The sequence below is a fragment of the Indicator indicator genome, chromosome 5, assembly GCF_027791375.1.
Source record: "Indicator indicator isolate 239-I01 chromosome 5, UM_Iind_1.1, whole genome shotgun sequence".
NCBI lineage: Eukaryota > Metazoa > Chordata > Aves > Piciformes > Indicatoridae > Indicator > Indicator indicator.
Genome location: NC_072014.1, coordinates 780,818 through 805,405, shown reverse-complemented (window position 1 = coordinate 805,405; position 24,588 = coordinate 780,818). Strand labels below are relative to the sequence as shown.

General features: G+C 50.1%; 1 protein-coding gene across 1 annotated transcript in view; it reads left to right on the top strand.

Annotated features, from left to right (window-relative positions):
• Nucleotides 1–24,588, top strand: part of KANSL1L (KAT8 regulatory NSL complex subunit 1 like) — a 98,966-nt gene that overhangs the window by 50,884 nt on the left and 23,494 nt on the right. Inside the window, exons 6-8 of the mRNA XM_054380879.1 lie at nucleotides 17,256–17,418; nucleotides 20,409–20,519; nucleotides 22,189–22,314. Of these exons, the coding sequence (XP_054236854.1) occupies nucleotides 17,256–17,418; nucleotides 20,409–20,519; nucleotides 22,189–22,314 (400 nt within the window). The remainder of the gene's footprint in view (nucleotides 1–17,255; nucleotides 17,419–20,408; nucleotides 20,520–22,188; nucleotides 22,315–24,588) is intronic.

Below are 24,588 nucleotides of genomic sequence, written 5' to 3'. Positions count from 1 at the left end.
ACACCCTCAAAAGTCCCTCCCCAGCTTTCCTGTAGCCCCCTTCAGATCCTGGAAGGCCACAAGAAGGTCTCCTCAGAGCCTTCTCTTCTCCAGACTGCACAACCCCAACTCTCTCAGGCTGTCTCCAGAGCAGAGCAGCTCCAGCCCTCTGCTCATCCTGGTGGCCCTTCTCTGGACTCCTTCCAGCACCTCCAGATCCTTCTTGGAACAGAGGCTCCAGAACTGGACCCAGAGCTCCAGGTGTGGTCTGAGCAGAGTGGAGCAGAGGGGGAGAATCCCCTCCCTGGCCCTGCTGGCCACACTTCTCTTGCTGCAGCCCAGGCTCTGCTTGGCTCTCTGGGCTGCAAGTGCTCACTGCTGGCTCCTCTTGAGCTTCTCCTCCCCCAGCACCCCCAAGGCCTTTTCTTCAGGGCTGTCTCAAGCCAGTCCCTGCCCATTTTCAGTCTCCTCATTTTCCACACTAGATGTTTGAAAATGGGGACAAACTTTTGTCTGTTGTGCAGGGCAAGGCAGATAGCTGCTCACATTTGATATTAATAGCACACTGCTGGTAAGAATTTATAATGAGTTTAGCTGTGGTGCTTGAAACAACAGTCTAATTTGGGAGCAGAGACAGCATGAACTCATTCTTTACAGCAGTGCTAATCCCAAGGGGGTTGAATTTCTTGCTCTTCCTTTGCCTTTTAGAAGCATGTTATACTGAGAGCCATCTTCATGTCTCTTAGCTTAACTGTCTGGGGTTTACAAAGTGTGCCAGTGGTCTGGGGAGAAATTTCCCCTGCAAGGATGTTCTGTGGGAATGTGCTGATTCAGCATCCTCTGCACAATTGCAGAAGTGGCCTAGTTTCAGCAAGGTATTTATTGAAAAACTGTCCAGTTTTTATTAGCTTCCCTTCCCAGCTTTCTGCCAGTGGGGCTTCAAGACCTGGCAGCCTGCCTGCAGGGTTTGAGGGTGGGGGATGGGGACAGAGGGTTAGAGTTTGGGAGCTCTACTTTCTAGGTACTCTGGCTTTCCATCTTTCTTGCAGTAACCAAGGAGACTGCTGCTGACCTGGGACTTCCTTGTTTCCCAGTCATCCAATCCCATCCCATCTAATCCAAACCAATCCTATCCCATCCCTTCCAATCCATGTCCTGTTAGAGAGATTGGAGGCCTTATTCCATGACTGATGCCTCCAACACCACAAGTGCTTCTTGCAGCTGTGGAGACTGCTCCTCAGCAAGAGACTCCAGGACTTTCCCTTCCTTCTGCTTAAACATGAGGAGTTTCCACTCCAGGTGCAACTACTAGGTAACAGATTCTTATAGAAACCTGCATCATGCAGGCTCAAAGATCTCATATTTCTGAAAGTGCTGGCTGTGTCTCTGCCTCTGGAAAACTGGGACAGAGCTGGTGCAGTTCTGACACTAAGAGCAGAAGCTTGTGAAAAGAAACTTAATTTCTGCAACCTGGCAACAGGTGTTCAAAGCAGAGTTTGCATCTTCACCAAGCCATAGAGCTCAGCTGCTTTGCATGCTTCATACTTTACAGAATCACAGAAACATGCAGGCTGGAAAAGTCCCTCAGGATCACCAAGTCCAACCCACAACCCTACTCTGCAAGGCTCACCCCTAAACCACAGCCCCAAGCACCACAGCCAAACCACCTTCAAACACAGCCAGGCTTGGGGACTCCACCACCTCCCTGCCCAGCACATTCCAATCCCTGACCACTCTGGAGGGGAAAAAATTCTTCCTCCTGTCCAGTCTGACCCTGCCCTGCTGCAGCTTGAGGCTCTTCCCTCTTCTTCTCTGGCTAATGAGCTGTGAGAAGAGAGCAGCACAACCTCTGCACAACCTCCTTTCAGGGAGCTGCAGAGAGCCAGGAGGTCTCCCCTCAGCCTCCTCTGCTTCACACTACCCATCCCCAGCTCCTTCACTTGCTCTTCATCACATTTCTTCTCCAGGCCCTTCCCAGCTTCCTTGCCCTCCTCTGCACTCCCTCCAGCACCTCCACATCTCTCTTGGATTCAGGTGCCCCAAACTGGACACCACACTCCAGGTGTGGCCTCCCCAGAGCTGAGTCCCAGGGGACAATCCCCTCCTGCTCCTGCTGGACACAGCATTTCTAATGCCAGCCAGGATGCCTTTGGCTTTCTTGGCCACCTGGGCACACTGCTGGCTCCTCTTCAGCTGCTTGGCCATCAGCACCCCCAGCTCCCTTTCTGCCAGCAGCTTTCCAGCCACACTGCCCCAAGCCTGGAGCATTGTTTCCTTGACTTATAGACTAAACAGAGACATTTGTATCCTACCTTTAATTAGAGAGTGCAATCAAAAAGTGCATCTTTAAGCTACCAGTTAAAGCTTCAACTACTGCAGCTGGCACAACTTGTCTGCTCCAGGCCCTTGCCATTTCTAGGGCTGGGTTACCATGCGCTAACCCAGCTCCCCTGTGGAGATGTCCCAGAGAAATTGTGGTAAAGACCTCTGCAGGGCATCTGTTTGTGCTCACTGCAGCTCTAGGCTCCAGAGCCTGTGTTTTGACTGCTTTCTAATGTCCTCTCCATGGGGAAGTTAACCAGGAGGCAGTGCGGGAGGAGAACTGCATCATGAGTAAGCTGCAGAGAGATTCTGTTCATGCTCCTTGAGAAAATGAGTGGTGGCAGCAATCAAGCTGTCAGCTTCAGACTTTGTGCAAGTGCCAAACTCAATTAAAGTTCTCAAAATTAAGGTAAAGCAGTGAACAAAGCCTCTTACACAGTGTCAGTTAAAAAGAGAGTAGCAGGGATCCTGCTGGGGAAGGAAGTCAGTGATGAAATTGGACTGGATGTTTCCAGCACATTCTGACAGTCCAACCTAAATGAGTATCAAGTCTCTGAATTAAGAGCCATCATCAGTGTATTGTTTCATTCAAGAAACCTTACTCTTAACAGGCCCTGTCACTTTCTTAGCCCTGCACTTGCTACACTTGGTTACCCAGCTGGTGATGAGATTGCTCAGCTTGTAATGGAAGAACATTGGCTATCAGCCCAGGCTGACTGCTGGATTAGGGAGAATGGCTAAGGGTGAGGATGCAAAATGGGGCATGGCCTCTGGGACTGATAGCTACCTTTCTTTCAAAATGCATTTATATTCCCAAGAGTAACCCAGCAAATTTCTTCCAGCCTTTCATAGAAAAAGGAGTTACTTCTTAGAGGCATGGAACATCATTGGACTTCTGATGTGATGCTGCTGTGTCACCTCCAGCAAGTGCCTCTCCCATGCTTCTGCATCTTTACATATTCATCTAGCCCCCCAATATCATAGAATTGTTAGGGTTGCAAGGGACCTCAAGAATCAGCCCATTCCATGCCCCCTGCCATGGGCAGGGACACCTCACACCACAACCCCCATTTCTTTAGGGTCACTGGCCCAGCAGAAAGCTGTAACTGGGGCAGACTTGCTGTTACCTGCCTGCAGCAGGTGTGGGGATAACAGAGAGCAGCTTGCTGAAGGCTGAGGGCAAGACTGAATCTGCATCCAGTTGTGGAGCCCCTTTTACAGAAAGGATCTGGAGGTGCTGGAAGGTGTCCAGAGAAGGGCCATGAGGATGAGCAGATGGCTGGAGCTGCTCTGCTCTGGAGACAGCCTGAGAGAGTTGGGTTGTGCAGTCTGGAGAAGAGAAGGCTCTGAGGAGACCTTCTTGTGGCCTTCCAGGATCTGAAGGGGGCTACAGGAAAGCTGGGGAGGGACTTTTGAGAGTGTCAGGGAGGGATAGGACTGGGGGGGGTGGAGCAAAAGTAGAAATGGGGAGATTGAGATTGGATGTTAGGAAGAAGTTGTTCCCCATGAGGGTGGTGAGACACTGGCAGAGGTTGCCCAGGGAAGTGGTGGAAGCCTCATGCCTGGAGGTTTTTGCAGCCAGGCTGGATGTGGCTGTGAGCAACCTGCTGGAGTGTGAGGTGTCCCTGCCCATGGCAGGGGGGTTGGAACTGGATGAGCCTCGAGGTTCCTTCCAACCCTGACAATTCTGTGATTCTGAACATCACAGCTACTGTGCTTGCTTACTTCCTTCCTTCCGAGTTCCTTCCTTCCTTCCTTCCGAGTTCCTTCCGTTCCTTCCGAGTTCCTTCCTTCCTTCCGAGTTCCTTCCTTCCTTCCTTCCGAGTTCCGAGTTCCGAGTTCCGAGTTCCTTCCTTCCTTCCGAGTTCCTTCCTTCCTTCCGAGTTCCTTCCTTCCTTCCTTCCTTCCTTCCTTCCGAGTTCCTTCCTTCCTTCCTTCCTTCCTTCCGAGTTCCGAGTTCCGAGTTCCGAGTTCCTTCCTTCCTTCCGAGTTCCTTCCTTCCTTCCAAGTTCCTTCCTTCCTTCCAAGTTCCTTCCTTCCTTCCGAGTTCCTTCCTTCCTTCCGAGTTCCTTCCTTCCTTCCTTCCTTCCGAGTTCCTTCCTTCCTTCCTTCCGAGTTCCTTCCTTCCTTCCTTCCGAGTTCCTTCCTTCCTTCCGAGTTCCTTCCTTCCTTCCTTCCTTCCGAGTTCCTTCCTTCCTTCCGAGTTCCTTCCTTCCTTCCGAGTTCCTTCCTTCCTTCCGAGTTCCTTCCTTCCTTCCTTCCGAGTTCCCTCGCCTTCCCCGAGTTTCCTTCCTTCCTTCCCGTCGAGGTTCCTCCTTCCAGGCCGGCCGTCCGTCCGGCCGTCCGTTATCCCCATCCTATTCCGAAGTTCCATCCTTCCGAGAGTTTTGCTTTCCCTCCTTCATTACGGTCACGTCCCCGGGACAGGCCGTAGTTCTCCTTCCTTACGTGTTCACCTTCCTTCCTCAACCCCGAGTAGATTTCCGGCCGGGACCGGTTCCGCTACCCACCCGGTTCCGAGTAGTGCCGTGCGAGCCGTCCGAGTTTCCCTTCCTTCCCCCCGAAGTTCCATGCCGAGGTCCCTCCTTCCTGCCTCTCCCCTTCCCTTCCTACCCTTCCTGCCTGCCTCCCGGGCGTTACGCTTCCTACCCATTTCCAGTCCCGCCCTCCGGCCGGCCGGCTTCCCTTCCCCTCCCTTACCCTTCCTTCCCTCCCCCTACCCCTGTCCCTTCCCTCCCTTTCCCTTCCCTTCCCCTCCTCCTTCCGTTCCCCTTCCCCCTCCCTGCCCCTTCCCGATCCCTCCCTTCTTCTTCCCCTTATCCTTCCTTTCCCTTCCCTCCCTTTCCTTTTCCTTCCTTCCCTCCCCTACCTAGCCTTCCCGTCCCCCTCCCCTTCCCTTCCCTTCTCTACCCCCGTCCCCCTTCCTTTTCCCCTTCCCTCCCTCCACCCTATCCCCCTGCTTGGCACTGCTGCTGAGTGATGGTGCTCTGCAGAGCAATTTAAGCAAGAATTCCAACCAGGCAATCACCAACACAATGCAGTCTTCCTATGTGTAGGAGATGAAGATAGCATTGAGGGGGATAGCACTGAGGAGTTTAAGGGATTTTGGTGTCCACTAGTTGTACCCTTTGTGCCTTGAATGGCATTCAGAATTGTCCTCTACATCTCTTCAGATTCATTTGGGAAGCTTATCCCACCCCCCAAAATCCATATTAGGAAAAGCAAAGTATGAAACTGTGAATTGCTGTCCCATCTGTCAGTTCATAAGGTCATTGGGAAGACAGCCAATTTTTGATCTTATCTACTGCCATGCCATATACTTTTACAGTGCTGTGAAAACTGTTGGTATTTAGTGACCTAGTAGCCTCCCAGTGCCTGCTGAGAGATGCTCTGTACTGTCCTCTACTTTGCTTAGTTCTTTTCTGGAGAGGACTACACCCTCAAGAGGAGCCAGCAGTGAGCACTTGCAGCCCAGAGAGCCAAGCAGAGCCTGGGCTGCAGCAAGAGAAGTGTGGCCAGCAGGGCCAGGGAGGGGATTCTCCCCCTCTGCTCCACTCTGCTCAGACCACACCTGGAGCTCTGTGTCCAGTTCTGGAGCCTCTGTTCCAGGAAGGATCTGGAGGTGCTGGAAGGAGTCCAGAGAAGGGCCATGAGGATGAGCAGAGGGCTGGAGCTGCTCTGCTCTGGAGACAGCCTGAGAGAGTTGGGGCTGTTCAGTCTGGAGAAGAGAAGGCTCTGAGGAGACCTTCTTGTGACCTTCCAGGATCTGAAGGGGGCTCCAAGAAAGCTGGGGAGGGACTTCTGAGGGTGTCAGGGAGTGATAGGACTGGGAGGGATGGAAAAAACTAGAAATGGGGAGATTCAGATTGGATATTTGGAAGAAGTTGTTCCCCATGAGGGTGGTGAGACACTGGCAGAGGTTGCCCAGGGAGGTGGTGGAAGCCTCATGCCTGGAGGTTTTTGCAGCCAGGTTGGATGTGGCTGTGAGCAACCTGCTGGAGTGTGAGGTGTCCCTGCCCATGGCAGGGAGGTTGGAACTGGTTGAGCCTCGAGGTCCCTTCCAACCCTGACAATTCTGTGATTCTATGATTCTCCTGCTCTGCTGACTGAAATTTTAAATACTTAAACCAAGGCAGTATCTAAAACAAAACACAGACCTCTCTGAGGCTCTAGAGGACCTGTCTGCTCTACAAGATAGTCAAACTGCAGTGGGGGTAAATAAAACAGGCTGCAAGGTGTTTGGTTTATCTGTCACCATGCAGTATCCTCAGGAACCTGAAGCATCCTCTGGGCCTAGATCCGCTTGTCCCCTGATTCAGAATGACTAAGTACCACAGCTGACCTCTGAGTCATCTTTTGGCCCTGGAATCTGGTTTGTGCCTTTCTTCTTTCATTATCTAAATAGTTTGGACAGGGCTTAGGCCAGTTCTTGGTTGTGAGTCAGTGCAGAAGCCACATGCACAGTAACCCCTGGCACTGAGTCTGTGCTTCAGTCTGGAGGGCCTGGTTGTAGTACTGCATTTCTTCAGGGTGATCTCTGATTTAGATGCAAACCTGCATGTGGAGGAGCACTAAGGAGTAAACTGCAGCCATATTCCAGTAGGAGGACCCTACTATAGGGGCTGAGGCCCCTTCCCTGGAGATATTCAAGTTGAGGCTCAACAAGGCCCTGGGCAACCTGATCTAGTTGGGGATGTCCCTGCTGACTGCAGAGACAGCAAGGATGACCTTTGGAGATTCCTTCTGGCCCAGACCATTCTATGCTTCTAAGATTTTATGACATGAGCTTGCAAGCAGGGATTAGAGGGGCGACTGCTCTTTGTTGGCATTGTTGGAGGTGGCAAGTCAAACAACTCTGGGTCGTTGTCTCCTATAAAATGCAGGTCTGAAAATTCTCCTTGTATTTGCATCTCCACCTGCTGGAGGAAGAGTTGGTTGTGAGGACTGTGGGGAAAGCTAGAATTCAGATTTGAAAAGGTGCCAACACCCTGAAAGTTGGGAGTTGCAGATCCAAAAGCTTAAATTTTAGATACCACCAGAAAACAGTTGGTATAATGTTCGCAACTCTTGCACTTCAGTATTGCCTCAGTTTTTCCCTTCAGTCTCAAAGAGGAGCTAAGGGAGAGCAGGAAAATGTCTGCTTTCATTTAGTGCTTTGAAAGGGAAAAAAAGGAAAAATGATATAGGAAAAAGGAAAAATAAATCAAGTGAGTGCTTCTTCACAAGTCTCTGAAACAGACAGGGAAAACATAAGTTCTAGGGCTTGGGTTTCTTACTTTGATGCAGTTCCCATGCCAGTTCTATGACATTTGTGCCCTGCTGCATTCCCACGACAGGTCTAGTGCCAGTGATAGATCCTAGAGATACCACTGAGTGAATACACGTGGTTCCCACAGAATTCCAGTGGACAAACTGGCTGCTCATGGCTTGGCTGAGCAGTGCTCTGCTGGATACAGCACTGCCTGGGTGAAAGGGCCCAAGGAGTGGTGCTCAGTGGAGTTAAACCCAGCTGGCAGCCAGGCACCAGTGGTGTTCCTCAGGGCTCAGTGCTTGTGCTGGTTTGAGGCCAGCCAGATCCTCTCTTGCCCCAAAAGGGACAAAAGAATGAGACACGCAAACAGATTGGAGAGTGATGGAAAGTTTAAATGGAAAAGCAAATTGGTGAAGCTACAGAAAACTACAAACTACAAAGCATAGTGAAAAAAGAACATCCCAAAGCATACAGAGCCCCCTCACAGAATTCCCAAAAAGCTTCCCAATCCTCCCTTCCTTCCACCTGAGGGTCTACCCAATCCCTCAGGGCTCTTCCTTCCCCCCCACCTCCCACTGCTAGGCAAGTCTCAGGCTGGCCAGGTCTGAGACTGCCCCCACCCCCCCCCCACCCCCCCCTCCATTCTCCTCCTGGCATTAGGCCCAGACAGGCCTAAGAGGCCTGAGATACTCCCCCGGCATTACCCGATAAGAGAGGACATCTCCCATGGGAGCAGAGAGGGAAGAAAGAGGAAGAGAATGACTCTGCAGATGGATTTATAGTGCACAGGATTTATGGGTAGAAATACGCCGTTTCCTGTGTCCACCCCTATTGGGTGAGCACTCAGGACACCAGAGGTGTATCTCATGCAGCAGTGGCAGGGGGCACCCAGCCCAAACTGCCACAGTGCTGGGACCACTTCTGTTTAACATCTTGATTGATGAACTTCATGAAGACCCAGAGTGTGTCAGCAGTGAGTTCCCAGATGACACCAAGGGAGGGCAGGGAGGCTCTGCAGAGGGACTTGGATAGATTGGATCCACCTTACCAGGAGGAGCTTCAACAAGGCCAAGTGCCAGGGCACTTGGGGCACAACAACCCCAAGCAGTGCTCCAAGCTTGGGACAGTGTGGCTGGAAAGCTGCTGGCAGAAAGGGAGCTGGGGGTGCTGATGGCCAAGCAGCTGAAGAGGAGCCAGCAGTGTGCCCAGGTGGCCAAGAAAGCCAAAGGCATCCTGGCTGGCATTAGAAATGCTGTGTCCAGCAGGAGCATTCAGGGGATTGTCCCCTGGGACTCAGCTCTGGGGAGGCCACACCTGGAGTGTGGTGTCCAGTTCGGGGCACCTGAATCCAAGAGAGATGTGGAGGTGCTGGAGGGAGTGCAGAGGAGGGCAAGGAAGCTGGGAAGGGCCTGGAGAAGAAATGTGATGAAGAGCAAGTGAAGGAGCTGGGGATGGTTAGTGTGAAGCAGAGGAGGCTGAGAGGAGACCTCCTGGCTCTCTGCAGCTCCCTGAAAGGAGGTTGTGCAGAGGTTGTGCTGCTCTCTTCTCACAGCTCATTAGCCGGAGGAGAACAGGGAACAATCTCAGGTCACTGCAGCAGGGCAGGGTCAGACTGGACAGGAGGAAGAATTTTTTCCCATCCAGAGTGGTCAAGGGTTGAAATGTGCTGGGCAGGGAGGTGGTGGAGTCCCCAAGCCTGGCTGTGTTTGAAGGTGGTTTGGCTGTGGTGCTTGGGGCTGTGGTTTAGGGGTGAGCCTTGCAGAGTAGGGTTGTGGGTTGGACTTGGTGATCCTGAGGGGCTTTGCCAACCTGAATGGTTCTGTGAGTCTGAGTCTTTCAGCAAGTCCTGTCAGTTTTCACTTCTTAAGGCCAAGTGTGTGTCAATATAGATATATCTGTATATACTTCCATCACTTGTGTCATGTGTAGCAGGCAGGGCCTTTATCTTATTGCTAAATACCTGCTCCCTGCGCTTGGTGTGTAGCTTGCAGGAAAGGAGGCCAAGGGGCAGGGAGATGCGGGGCTGTGCAGACAAGGTGCTTAATCAGAGTTTTGCATAGAGTGGGGCAGTTCTGCTCTGGTTTCTGCCAGGTGATAAGTCTGTCTGGGGACTAATATTTTATCACCTACTTCCTAGAATAAAACCCCATTTCCTCTACCATGTTCTCCCCTGGTGTGGTTCATTTGTATCTGAGGAGATACAGGTGAATTCTTTGTGGCTCTTATCATTTACTGCTTTCTTTGGCTCCCACACTCAGTACTTTTAAATAAACAGTGCTGCTCCTGCTCTGGCGGGGGGGTTGGACTTGAAGATCTCCACAGGTCCCTTCCAAGCCCTAACATCCTGTGATCCCCTGAACTACCAAGTTTATTATTCAGTAGCCACCTAGAAATTTTGCCTTTCAGGCAGTGAATTAATCATTTCCCCTCAGCTGCACTTAAAGGCCTTTCAGAAAAGCTTGGATGTGGCACTTGGTGGCACATGGTTTAGCTGATGTGGTGTTGTTAGGTCCTAGGCTGGACTTGATCTCACAAGTCTTTTCCAGCCTCAATAATAATTCTGTGATTGTGTAAAGGAGCCTCCTGGTTGTCACCCCCTTCCTTGGTATCCCCAGATAACTGCTTCTGCCACCTGCCTCTGTGTAGTTTCCTGGGATTGCTGACTTCTAGAGAGCAGGAATTGTTGTGTTGCCAAGTCTGTTGCAGAGTGGTTTCAAGAAGAGGATGCATCCTGCTGCAATGAAAACAGTGCAGTGAGTGTGGATGTGCCAGGCCTCTGGGCTGGCAAGAAGACTCCCTTGGTTGTGGGCTACCAAGGTGTGGGTGAAAGCTTTTGAAGCTCCTGTTTGAACACTGGAAGTTAAAAAGCACAGCCTTCTATTAGTTAAAAAACAAAAGAAGAAATACTTGCACACATTCAGCTGTTCTCTGGTGAGCTTGCCCAGGGAGGTTATGGATGCTCTGTCCCTGGGAGTGTTCAAGGCCAGGTTGGAAGAGACCTTGAGCAAATTGGGCTGGTGGAAGGTGTCCCTGCCCATGGCAGGGGAGTTGGAACTGGATGTTCTTTGAAGTTCCTTCCAACCCAAACCATTCTGGATGTTAGGAAGAATTTTTTCCCATCAAGAGTGGTCAGGGGTTGGAATGTGCTGGGCAGGGAGGTGGTGGAGTCCCCAAGCCTGGCTGTGTTTGAAGGTGGTTTGGTTGTGGTGCTTGGGGTTGTGGTTTAGGGGTGAGCCTTGCAGAGTAGGGTTGTGGGTTGGACTTGGTGATCTTGAGGGGCTTTTCCCACCTGAATGGTTCTGTGAGCCTGTGATCTGTTGCCTGCTGGGGAGGAAGGAAGGGAGCAGACCTTTAGCTTTGTGATACTGTGATGTATTGGTTAAATCCATCCTTTCTGAGGTTTATAGTGAGCCAGACAGCCTGCACATGCTTCTTTTTTGTTTTTTTCCCAGAGAGCAAAGTCTGAGGTGTGCTTTTCACAGCCCTGCACCTTCAGCTTGTGGTGGCATTTCTGTAGTGTTTCACTCAGCACACCTACACTTCACTTCTGCCTGGCATTCTTACAAAGATATCCCTGAGTGTTTCAGTTGCTTTGCCAGTTGAACAAAAGGTCTTTCTGTCTAAATGTAGAGGGGAGCACAGACTTCCCACGCCACAGGAGAAAGTCCAGCTCCCACTGGCTTATGCCAGGATTAAAGAAACTCAACTCCATGTGTACTTAAAGAGGGGTAGATGGGCTCAGAGAATGATAGAAATCACAAAACTATTCAGATTGCAAAAGACCCTCAGGATCACCAAATCTAACCCAGAACAAGGCTCACCCCTAAACCACAGCCCCAAGCACCACAGCCAAACCACCTTCAAACACAGCCAGGCTTGGGGACTCCACCACCTCCCTGCCCAGCACATTCCAATCCCTGACCACTCTGGATGGGAAAAAATTCTTCCTCCTGTCCAGTCTGACCCTGCCCTGCTGCAGCTTGAGGCTCTTCCCTCTTCTTCTCTGGCTAATGAGCTGTGAGAAGAGAGCAGCACAACCTCTGCACAACCTCCTTTCAGGGAGCTGCAGAGAGCCAGGAGGTCTCCTCTCAGCCTCCTCTGCTTCACACTAACCATCCCCAGCTCCTTCACTTGCTCTTCATCACATTTCTTCTCCAGGCCCTTCCCAGCTTCCTTGCCCTCCTCTGCACTCCCTCCAGCACCTCCACTGGCTTGGCCACTTCAGCTGTGCTAAAGGAGAGGAGCAAGCAGGTAATGTGGTGCTCTGATGGTTTGAGCTGCACAGAACACTTCTGGAGCATTAGAAGTTAGCAGTGCATTTGCATCAGCCACCCACATAGTGCTTCTCTTTATTCCCAACATTCCATCTCTACAATTTATAGCTGGCTACTCATTTGCTGAAGAACAATTTTTAATGTTTAGGGGGACAGCTGTTCTTTGATACTACTGAAAGGTTCTGAGTGCTTCTGTAAGGAACAGAAAGGCTTTTTCCTTGCCCTTTGGCCTCTAGGAGTAGTGAGGAGCCAGTGTGTCAGGTACTCAGCAGAGTGTATCTGAGCTGACTTAATGAACTTTCTGGGTTCATAGGCATTGGTGTAATTGAACTGTGGCTCTCTGCTGTTAGGCTTTGGCATGTTTCCAGGACTGCTAGGAGTTTCGTGCCACAAAACAAGGATTCATTGCAGCATTTTTAACTGGGAGCACAAAACATTTCTCTTTTCAAATTACAGCCTGCTTCATAGACTCAATCTTTTTTTCTCTGCAGAAGGATGGTTGGCCAGTTGTGTTCAGCCTGCTGGCCCTTCCAGAACAGAGGCCTGAGCCAGTGATGCTTTGTCTGCTGCATCAGTTTATCACAAGCAAGTGCAAGAATTGCTTTGAATATCAAAATTAATTGCTCACTGTATTTCCTGTGACTCAGTACAGGCAGTGCTAATAGGAAAAATAAATCAATCCATCCTAGTCTAGAAAATCAGACTCTGTTGCTGACCTCATTCCTTAGGAAGTTTAAAACACAGCTTCTAAATTAGCTCACACATGGAAGGGACCCTTAAAGGTCATCTTGTCCAATCCCCCTGCAGTCAGCACAGACACCTCCAATTAGATCAGGGCCACATCAAGTCTGATCTTGAATGTCTCCAGGGACAGGGCCTTGACCGTGTCCCTGGGCAGCCTGTTCCAGTATTTCACCACTCTCTCTGAATAACTTCTTCCTTATGTCCAACCTAAATCTCCCCTGCTCCAGTTTCAAACCATTGCCCCTCATCCGTCACCCCAGGCCCCTCTAAACAGGCTTTTCCCAGCCCTCCTGTAGCTCCCTGTCAGGCACTGAAGAGTAGCTGGAGCCTTCTCTTCTGCATTCTGAGTCTTAGGTAAAGATCATAGAATCACAGAATTGTCAGGGCTGGAAGGGACCTCAAGGCTCATCCAGTTCCAACCTCCCTGCCATGGGCAGGGACACCTCACACTCCAGCAGGTTGCTCACAGCCACATCCAACCTGGCTGCAAAAACCTCCAGGCATGAGGCTTCCACCACCTCCCTGGGCAACCTCTGCCAGTGTCTCACCACCCTCATGGGGAACAACTTCTTCCTAACATCCAATCTGAATCTACCCACTTCTAGTTTTGCTCCATTCCCCCCACTCCTATCACTCCCTGACACCCTCAAAAGTCCCTCCCCAGGTTTCTTGTAGCCCCCTTCAGATCCTGGAAGGCCACAAGAAGGCCTCCTCAGAGATGTAAAGTTTGCCTGCTCTTGATTTCTTCTTCAGTACACTGCATTCACGTTTCCTTGACAGAACCAGTTTACTGTAGAAGTTGTTCTTCATACCTGCTGGAGCTCAGGAAGGACAAGGTTTTGTATTTCACTAATGAAGAAAATTGTGTCAAGAGGGAGTCTGAGGTGTTGTGTAGCAGGGGAGGAAGTGATAAGAGTTCAGTAATCTCTTGCTTTCTGAAAGGGTTGGCATTGTGGTCAGGCTTGTTGTGGAGACCTTTCTTCTCAAAGCTCTGTGACATGATTTGCATGAAGCCCCTTGGACATTGCTGTGCCTGAAAGGGTGTCTCTGTGGTGCTGTTTTCAGTTGGGTTTGGGTGAACTCACAGCATCACAGGATCAGAGGATGTTAGGGATTGGAAGAGACCACTGGAGATCCTCCAGTCCACCCCCCCTGCTAGCTGGACCAGAGAATCCAGCACAGGTCACACAGGAACACATCCAGATGGGTCTTGAAAGGCTCCAGAGAAGGAGAGTCCACAACCTCTCTGGGGAGTTCCAGTGCTCTGTCACCCTCACAGGGAAGAAGTTCCTCCTCTTTGTTTTTGCATTACAGAATCAATAATTAGCTGTTGGGAAAGCCACTTGGGTTGTAGGATGTGTTCTATACTGAATTGGAAGGGGGCAGAGTTAGGTTTTCCAGTGAGCAATTCCTCATTCACAGGATCAGAGGATGTTAGGATTTGGAAGGGATCCTCGAGTCCAACCCCCCTGCCAGAGCAGGAGCAGAGAATCCAGCACAGGTCACACAGGAACACATCCAGACAGGGCTGGAAAGGCTCCAGACAAGGAGACTCCACAACCTCTCTGGGCAGCCTGTTCCAGTGCTCTGTCACCCTCACAGTCAAGAAGTTCCTCCTCATGTTGAAGTGGAACCTCCTGTGCTGCAGTTTCCATTCACTGCCCCTTGGCCTATCCCAGGGCACAAGTGAGCAGAGCCTGTCCCTGTCCCTTTCCTCCTGACCCCCAGCCCTCAGCTATTGATAGACATTGATCAGATCCCTCTCAGTCTTCTCCTCTCCACACTAAACACCCCCAGGGCTCTCAGCCTCTCTTCCCCAGGCAGTGCTCCAGTCCCTTCAGCATCCTTGGAGCCCTTCCTTGGAGCCCTCCCTTGGACTCTTTCCAGCAGATCCCTGTCCCTCCTGAACTGGGGAGCCCAGACCTGGATGCAATATTCCAGCTGAGGTCTCAGCAGGGCAGAGGAGAGGGAGAGGAGAACCTCCCTGGCTCTGCTGGACACACTCCTCTGAATGCCCCCCAAGACCCCATTGGCCTTCTTGGCCACCAGGGCACATTGCTGTCCCATGCAGAACTTGTTGTCCCCCAGCACTCCCAGCTCCTTCTCCTTGGGGCTGCTCTCCAGCAGGTCCCCTCCCAACCTGTCCTGCTGCAGTTTATTTCACAGACAGGAAAGCAAACGCCATTCTTGCTGGGCTCTTTGGTAGGTGGTTCTGCTGGGCCAATCCTAGACATTGATCAGATTCCCTCTCAGTTTGTTTCAGTAGGGTTGAAGCAGTCTCTGAGACTCACTTGCATTCCTGAGCAAAGGGCTTCCCGAAGTTTGTCATCCAGAGGTGACTGAAACCACCTCCCTGACAAACATCCTGATTTCACTCATTCAGCATTTTCCAGTGGAAAACTACCCCATCAGAAATTGAAACCAGATCCAGTAGCTAGGAGCACAGACACTGCCAGATTTTTTAGCTCTTTCACAGGCATTAAAAAAAAAAACAACTAAACCTACTCTTCCTTCTCTATAAGGCCTTGTTTGGTTTTGAGTTAGGAACTGACTTAATGAAAGATTCAATTATTTAGGTGTTGAGGCCAGAGCATTGAGGGCAATAATGCACAAATCCAGGCAGAAGGGTTTGTAACTCCCACCACAGACAATAATGAGGAAAAAACAACTTTGCATTTACTGATGTTGGCAAATGGATTTGAATGCTGCTACAGTATAGATTGAGGCAGCAGAGGTTATTTAAGCAGGTTTGCTTGGTTTTGAGCAGGCTTAGTTTTAAGCTGTAGTCTAATGGTACTAAAGTATACAATGATAGAATGGTCTGGGCTGGAAGGGACCTCCAAAGCTCATCCAGTCCAAGCCCCTCTGCAGTCAGCAGGGACATCCCCAACTAGAGCAGGTTGCCCACAGCCCTGTCCAGCCTCACCTTCAGTATCTCCAGGGATGGAGCCTCAACCATCTCCCTGGGCAACCTCTTCCAGTGTTCCACCACCCTCATGCTGCACAATTTGTTCCTCACATCCAATCTCACTCTGCTCTGCTCTACTTTGAAGCCATTGTCCCTGCTCCTGTCCCTGCAGGCCTTTGCAAACAGTCTCTCTGCAGCCTTCTTGCAGCCCCCTTCAGGTCCTGGCAGGTTGCTCTTAGGTGTCCCTGGAGCCTTCTCTTCTGCAGGCTGAACACCCCCAGCTCCCTCAGCCTGGCCTCACAGCAGAGCTGCTCCAACCCCCTGAGCATTTTCCTGGCCCTCCTCTGGAGCCTCTCCATCAGGTCCATGTCCTTCCTGTGCTGAGGGCTCCACAGCTGGATGCAGTAGCAGGAAAATGCAAGTCAGGACTAAAGGTCTGAATGTCAGTATGCATTGCTTTTATCTCTCTATTTTTTAGGGAGTTTTACTGATTAGTCTTTGGGGATTCCTTTTTCAAGAATGACAGGTTTATCATTACTGTGAGGTAGATTGATTTCTGTAAAAAATGGAAAAAAAAAGAAGAAAATGAAGGGTTGCCATTTCAATGAAGCTGCAGTTTCAATAGTGGAGATTCAGTAATCTGGTTCATTTCTAAGCACCAAATATCAAGAGGAAATATGTTGTGCATTTTGAAAAGCAAGCAAAGGCAGAGCAACTCCCTGAATGACAGAGTCACAGAGTGTTAGGGGCTGGAAGGGCCCTCCAAAGCTCATCCAGTCCAACCCCCCTGCCAGAGCAGCAGCACCTAGAGCAGGTCACACAGAAACACATCCAGGTGGGGTTGGAATATCTCCAGAGAGGGAGACTCCACAACCCCCCTGGGAAGCCTGGTCCAGGGCTCTGTCACCCTCACTGTGAAAAAATTCTTCCTCCTGTTTCCATGGAACTTCCTCTGCCTCAGCTTCCACCACTGCCCCTTGTGCTGGCATTGGGCATCACCCAGCAGAGCCTGGCTCCAGCCTCTGGGCACTCCCCCTGCACATCTGAGCACCAGCAATGAGGTCACCTCTCAGGCTCCTCCTCTCCAAGCTCCAGAGCCCTCAGCTCCCTCAGGCTCTCCTCATCAGGAAGATCTTCCACTGCCTTCAGCATCTTTGTGCCTCTGTGCTGGACTCTTTCAAGCAGTTCCCTGAGGACCTTCCTGACCTGAGGGGCCCAGAACTGGACACAATATTCCAGATGCAGCCTCAGGATCAGGAGCAGTGTGGGCAGCAGGAGCAGGGATGGAATTCTGCCCTGTGCTGGGCACTGGGGAGGCCTCACCTCCAGCTCTGGGTGTGCAGCTCTGGGACCTCACTGCAAGAGAGATCCTGAGGTGCTGGAGTAGGTCCAGAGGAGAGCAACCAGACTGGGGAAGGGACTGGAGGGCAAGGCTGATGAGGAGAGGCTGAGGGAGCTGGGGGTGTTCAGCCTGGAGAAGAGGAGACTCAGGGGGGACCTTATCACTCTCTACAACCACCTGAAGGGAAGCTGTAGGCAGGTGGGGGTCAGGCTCTGCTCCCAGGCAACTTGTGACAAGAGGAGAGGGCATGGCCTGAAGCTGTGCCAGGGGAGGGTTAGGTTGGATGTTAGGAAGCACTTCCTGAAGGAAAGGGCAATCAGACCCTGGGATGGACTGCCCAGGGAGGTGGTGGAGTCACCATCCCTGGAGGTCCAACCCCTAACATCCTTTGATCCTGTGATCCTTTGTGTCATTTGCTTCTGTGTCTCCTCGCAGACTTCTCCATCTAGAGATGCCTCCTTTGCACACAAAGCTGGGACACGCTGGGTGCTGCCAGCCTCCACCTGGAGCAGCAGTGAGCACAGCACACAGCCCAAGCTGCTGGATTATGTGCAAGAGCTGGACTCTGCCTTTCATCCAGTCTTATCATTCCCTTCAGGTAAGTAATGCCTGGACTGTAGCAGAGGGAGGTTGTGTTTGTGACAGCTGCAGTGTTTAGGCACTAACTTTGCTTTTGAGCAACTTTTATAACTTAGTTCTCTCACAGAAAACCTTTCACTGGCAAAATCCATCTGTTTAGACTAGAGGAAAATCTTAACTGCATCCTAACATTTCAAAATGCAGCCCTGTGGAGAAGGAGCTGGGAGTGCTGGTGGACAACAAGTTCTGCATGGGACAGCAATGTGCCCTGGGGGCCAAGAAGGCCAATGGGGTCCTGGGGGGCATTCAGAGGAGTGTGTCCAGCAGAGCCAGGGAGGTTCTCCTCTCCCTCTCCTCTGCCCTGCTGAGACCTCAGCTGGAATATTGCATCCAGGTCTGGGCTCCCCAGTTCAGGAGGGACAGGGATCTGCTGGAGAGAGTCACCAGGCACCAGGCAGTGCTCCAGTCCCTTCAGCATCCTTGGAGCCCTCCCTTGGACTCTCTCCAGCAGATCCCTGTGACAATTCCAGGTGAGGTCTCAGCAGGGCAGAGTAGAAGGGGGGAGGAGAACCTCCCTGGATCTGCTGGACATACTCCTCTGAATGAACCCCAGGATAACCTGTGGGTAAAGTAGGAGAAACACTCCTACCCTTTTGTATAAGACACAAGAGCACATTAAAAAAATTCTCAAACTGAAGTGAAGTTTTCTTTTTAGCTGGCAAAAGAAGTTGGAAGTTTCTCTCCTGTCTGGTCCTAAAGGCATATGAGGCTAAGGTTGTTCAAGTGTTTTGATTCCCATGCTTTGGCCTTTCCTTTGGTCCTCATTCTCCATGTAGCAGTTATCAAACCCAGTTAGTACATTGGCATTCTTCTTTCTACTTAATCTCTCTTCTTTCTTGTAGTTTTGTTTCCAGAGAAGCTTTTCAGATAGACCTCATTTTGCTTAAGCCTTCCTGCCTTACAATAGTGGGGAAATTCCTTTACCACTTGAGATCTCTTGCAGACTAATTCAGGGGTAGCTCTCCCTCAGGAAATGAATTACATAGCCCTGCTGTAGCCTTTGCCAGAGAGAGAAAAAGGAATGTACCTTGAAATTACCTCTAGGCTCCCAGCAGTAACCATTTCCCAAAGCATTAATTACTTGTAACCAAAAGGCTGAACCTCAGCCTTTTCAGAGTGCAGGAAAACTGCACTCTGTGCTCTCCACCATGCTGGGTTTTGTGCAGGAGGTAGTCAAGAGGGGAAGACCCCAGCCTTGCCCTCACTTGATGCCCTCCAGAGCTTGTTTGTGCAAAGTAATGGCAGCTCCAGGCTTAGTTTATTCCAGAGTAGGACAGCCTTGCTCTTTGACATTGAACACAAGAAAAGTGCTGTCAGTCTCTTAAAGGTGTATGTGCCTGCACAGGGATGTGTTCAGGAGCATTCTTAGGCTTGAGTACTACTTTGGTCTGAGTTGTCTGGCAGCCCTTAGGAACCCTTTAGTGCTGGAGAGCTTGGAGCCACTGAAGCATCCTGCCTTGGCAGGACGTGTGGCAGTGCAACTTCACAGCTAAAGATGGATTTGTTTTTACCATGGCTGAACTCACACTTCCCCTTAACAGAGAGACAGATAGCTTGAGTTCTTACCTCCAGGCAATTGCTGGACATGATCTGGGTAGTGCTGAGATAACTGTCCAGTTCTGGGCTCCTCAACTTAAGAGGGACATTGAGATTCTTGAATGTGTCTGAAGGGCAGTGAGGCTGGGGAGGGGTCTGGAGCACAACCCTGTGAGGAGAGGCTGAGGGAGCTGGGGATGTTTAGCCTGGAGAAGAGGAGGCTCAGGGGAGACCTCATTGCTCTCTACAACTCCCTGAAGGGAGGTTGTAGCCAGGTGGGGGTTGGTCTCTTCTGCCAGACAAGCAGTGGAAGAACAACAGCACACAGTTTCAAGCTGTGCCAGGGGAAGTTTAGGCTGGAGGTGAAGAGAAAGTTCTTCACAGAAAGAGTAATTGACCATGAAATGTGCTGCCCAGGGAGGTGGTGGAGTCACCATCCCTGGAGGTGGCACTTGGAGCCATGGTTGAGTTGTCAGGAGGTGTTAGGTAACAGGTTGGACTTGATGATCTCTGAGGTCTTTTCCAACCTGGTTGGTTCTGTGATTCTTATAAGACACTGCAGAGCCTTGCAGGTAGTGGAGGGTAACACTTGGTACAAAAACTATCTGTTGGAGAGAGGCCAAGGGAGAGCCACAAGGATGCTTAGGGGACTTGAGCATTGCCTGTGGGAAGAGAGACTAAGAGTCCTGGGGCTGTTTAGTGTGGGGAAGAGAAGGCTGAGAGGGGATCTGATCAATGTCTCTCAAGAGCTGAGGGCTGGGGGTCAAGTGGAGGGGGCCAAGCTCTTTTGGGTGGTGCACAGCAAGAAGCCAAGGACCAGTGGAGACAAACTGGAACAGAGAAGATTTCAGCTCAACAGGAAGAGAAACTTCTTTGGTGTGAGGGTGCCAGAGCCCTGGAGCAGGCTGTCCAGAGAGGTTGTGGAGTCTCCTTCTCTGGAGCCTTTCCAATCCCACTGGATGCATTCCTGTGCAGACTCCCCTGGATGCTGCTGCTCTGGCAGGGGATTGGACTGGGTGATCTCTGGAGGTCCCTTCCAATCTCTAATGTACTGTGGTACTGTGAATTACCTTGCCTCAGGTTTTCTTTTTCACTCATACAAAAGTAACTTCTTCTAAAATGTCTGTCTGGCCTTGTTGGGGAGATTGTGGTGAAGTTTTCCTTTGGTCTCACCAGTTTCAGGACATGTTCTTCTACATTGTCTCCATCTTGGTGGTGTGAAGACACTGCTGCCATGCAGCTGGTCCTGGTAGCAATGCCAGTTCCTCCTCCTGAACAACTCTAGGCAGCAATGCTGTTCATAGATGATATTCCATGGTGTTGGGTAAATGGATTCCTATGCCTTGAGGTGGCTCCTAGGCTGCCACCTTTCTGATGCAGGCCCCTTTCCATTTTTCATTTTGTTTTAATTAGATATTCCTCTTCATGTGTACTTTGAAACATTATTAAGGAAGGATGACATCAAAGGAGAACCTCTTGATACCTCATCTTTGGGAGTGGGATTTAAAGTATCTCCTGACAACGGTATGTAAAGCAAAATATTTGAGTATTTGCAAGACTGTTGTTTATTCTTTTGACCTTGCTGTCTGCCCTGGAAATGTTCCATTTATAGCTTTGCCACAAGAGAAGGTGAGTGGCTAAGGCTTGAAGTGGAAAAGGAATCTCTTCCCAGACCACAGTGTCAGGTTCTCCTTTGCTGCACTGAAATGATCCCATCAGAGCCATGGGAGGGCATTAATACAGCACCCTGAGTTCTCAGAACCAAATCCAGCCAGAGAGATCAAGGGGAATAGCAAAGGTTTCTACAACTACATTAATGGCAAAAGGAAGACTAAGGAAGGTGTGGGCCCCTTCAGAAAGGAAACAGGAGAACTGGTGACAAGTGACATGGAGAAGGCTGAAGTTCTCAATGACTTCTTTGCCTCAGTCTTCACTGACAAAGGCTCCAGCCACACTCCTGAAATCACAGAAGAGAATGGCAGGGGCTGGAAGAAGGAACTCCCCATTGTAAGTGAAGATCAGGTTCATGACCATCTGAAGAACCTGAAAGTGTTCAAGTCCATGGGACCCAATGAGATACACCCATGGGTGCTGAGGGAACTGGGGATGAGGTTGCTAAACCACTCTCTGTTGTATTCCGAAAGCCATGGCAGGCTGGAGAGGTCCTCACTGACTGGAAAAGGGGAAACATAACCTCCATGTCCAACAAGGGAAAGAAGGAAGAACTAGGGAGGTATAGGTTGGGCAGTCTCACCTCTGTGCCCAGTAAGATCATGGAGCAGAGCCTCCTGGAGGCACTGCTGAGGCAGAAGAATAACAAAGAGGTGATTTGGTAAAAATCAACACAGCTGCACCAAGGGCAAATCCTGCCTGACAAACCTGGTGGCCTTCTGTGACAAGGTCACATCAAGAGACAAGGGGGGAAAGCAGCTGACATCATTTACCTGAGCAAAGCCTTCGACACTGTCCCACACCACATCCTGCTCTCCAAGCTGGTGCAGTCTGGGTTTGATGGATGGACAGCTCAGTGGATTGAATGGGCTTGATGGCTGCACAGGAAAGATCTGGAGGTGTTGGAAGGTGTCCAGAGAAGGGCCATGAGGATGAGCAGAGGGCTGGAGCTGCTCTGCTCTGGAGACAGACTGAGAGAGTTGGGGCTCTGCAGTCTGGAGAGGAGAAGGCTCCCAGGAGACCTTCTTGTGGCCTTCCAATATCTGAAGGGGGCTCCAAGAAAACTGGGGAGGGACTTTTGAGGGTGTCAGGGAGTGATAGGACTGGGGGGGTGGATCCAAGTTAGAGGAGGGGAGGTTTAGATTAGACATTCAGAAGAAGTTCTTCCCCATGAGGGTGGTGAGACACTGGCAGAGGTTGCCCAGGGAGGTGGTGGAAGCCTCATGCCTGGAGGTTTTTGCAGCCAGGCTGGATGTGGCTGTGAGCAACCTGCTGGAGTGTGAGGTGTCCCTGCCCATGGCAGGGGGGTTGGAGCTCCCTGATCCATGAGGTCCCTTCCAACCCTCACAATTCTGTGAGTCTCTGCAGACACAGGTTCCTGACTGCTGTCCTGTTTACTGTTTGGGTTCCTGTGGTAAGTCTGGGGGTTTCCCATTGTACACAGCTCAGCAGTGGAGATCTCCTGTAAACTGCAGCAATGGAAAAGAATTTTTCAACTTGATGCATGCTTCTTCTGTCATAGACTACAACCAACACCATGTTTCTGCCAAGCAATGGAGCAGTGGCTGTTTATCTACTTCCAAACCTGGAACATCTGGCCAGCTGTCAGAAGGAAGAAAGAAAAGACACCTGAGTGAGACAGCAGTAGGTAAGAAAAAACTGGCATTTCTTAGTTTAAGCTTTCCCAGAGTCCAAAAGCCCAAATGGAAAAGATTTAGGTTGCCTCCCCTCTCCCTTTTTCATGGTAGGGTAAAGTAAATTAGGCAGGAGAAAAGAGAGGTAAAATCAAGAAAGAGTCTGGAATGGATGTGGAACTCAAAAGGTAAGTTTAACAAAATATGAAAGGCATTTGAGGAAAAAGAAGGTTACAAAGGTATAAGGAAAAAAGGTAAATAAAAATAAATACCAAACCAGGCCCAGCTGGCAAAGGATTCCTTGGGTGCAAATGTGGATTCTCTTTGGATGCAGTCCTTAGGAGTCTGGAGCAGCATGGAGCAGGCCTCACCACCTGGTTACAGCAACAGCAGGGAGCAGCAGGAGCAGCCTCTGGGGCAGGCAAGGGGCAGGAGCAAGAGAGAGAGCACAGGAAAGGGCTCCCATTAAATAGGCTGTGGGCAGGAAGGGGCAGTGGGACAGACTTTGACCCAGGAGCCCTCTCCCTGGGAAGGGGAATCAAGTCTCTCTGCCCACCTGGGTCAGGTTTATTTGTCCACCAGGGGTTAGGTTCTTTTCAGCCCAACTCCCTCCTGGGCTGGGTGTAACCTGGCACAGCTTGGAACAGCACTGCCTCTGTTAGAACATGGACTGTACAGAGCAGTTTGTTACCACTGGGCTTTGAGAGTTAGTTTGAAGCTGTCTCCCAAAGGGATGCCTTTGGGAAACTTCACAGGAGTGAAGAAATGTGCTTAGGGCCCCATGAAACTAATTTGCTATTTTAAGGCATAGTAAATCCTTCTCTTTCTTCTTGACTAGGCATTACAAAGGGAGACAAGCTTCTGCATTTTATTTTTGGCCTACTCCTAAAGGAAACTGCTGAGCAGCCCAACTGTGTTTTTCTACTACTGGCTGCAATTATTTTTGATATGAAGGATTTTTTTTTTTTTATAGTAGTCAGTGCAACAAAGACTGAATTGCAAAGTCATCTGTCAAATCATGTGCCTGACCAAACATTTACTATTCCTGGCAGCTTTGATCAGCTCTGGTTCATTTGTTATTCACTGTCATTTGTGGGTCTGGTTTCCTTCCAGACTGCTGAGAGGACTTGTGGGCAGACAGTGCTTATAATTAGTGCTTTCAGCCTTGTTATCTTTTTATTTTAAGCCATTCAATCTCTGCTTCAACACTTGTGAAATTAATAGAAAGTGCCCTGAAAGTTCTGTAGATTAGCTGATCATTTAGGGACAAAAAAAATGTAGTGTACCATTGTAAAGATCTATAGGATCTTAACTTTTGCAGGTCACAGAGCCCTGGAACAGGCTGCCCAGAGAGGTTGTGAAGTCTCCTTCTCTGGAGACTTTCAAGACCCACCTTGATGTGTTCCTGTGTGACCTGTGCTGGATTCTCTGGTCCTGCTCTGGCAGGGAGGTTGGACTTGATGATCTTCAAAGGTCCCTTCCAACCCCTAACATCCTCTGATCCTATGATTAGAATGCAAAACCTAACAAACTCTGTCACAGATTCATTTATGGCAAAATTCCTTAAAGGCATTTGAAGAAAATAGATCACTGAGTAAGAAGACAAAACTGCATTAGCTTAAAATCTCTCTTGAGAAAGAATTAAAAGTCATCAATTACCAGTTAACGTTGTGGGAAATGACACTTCTGGGGAAAACTGATTACTGTGATCTTGCACTGGAGATAAAGAGATGGCAATCACTGCAGGGAGGATTGAATCAAAAAATATGATCTATCAAAGGGGAGGAAAAAAAAAAAACATAAAACAACACCAAAACCCCTCACAAACCACAAAGTGAGAAAGTGGCTGGAGGGAGTAAAATGTAGGTTTGGATACACTGGAAACTGTCTCAGTTATACAATCACGGAATTGTCAGGGTTAGAAGGGACCTCAAGGATCATCCAGTTCCAACCCCCCTGCCATGTGCAGGGAGGGTTTTTTATACAAGTTTTTTTTCTGTCCATTGTTCCCTGTGTGCATTACAGCCCTCTCCTCTGCCATACAGCCTGCTCTTAAGCCCTGTGCCTGTCTCTGGGGCAGGGGCTGCTGTACCCTGTCCCCCTCTCACTATCAGTGATCCTTTTTTCCCTGCTACCTGCACCCCTAAGCAGTCCCTGCTGCCCCAAAGGCAGATCCTGACACAGTGTTCCTTGTTTTCCTAAGTCTAGTGTGGTGCACACTGAGATCAGCAATTGGAGTTCACTAGGAAGAGAGAAGGGCTCTTGCCATAAAGCTTTTGAAGTTACAA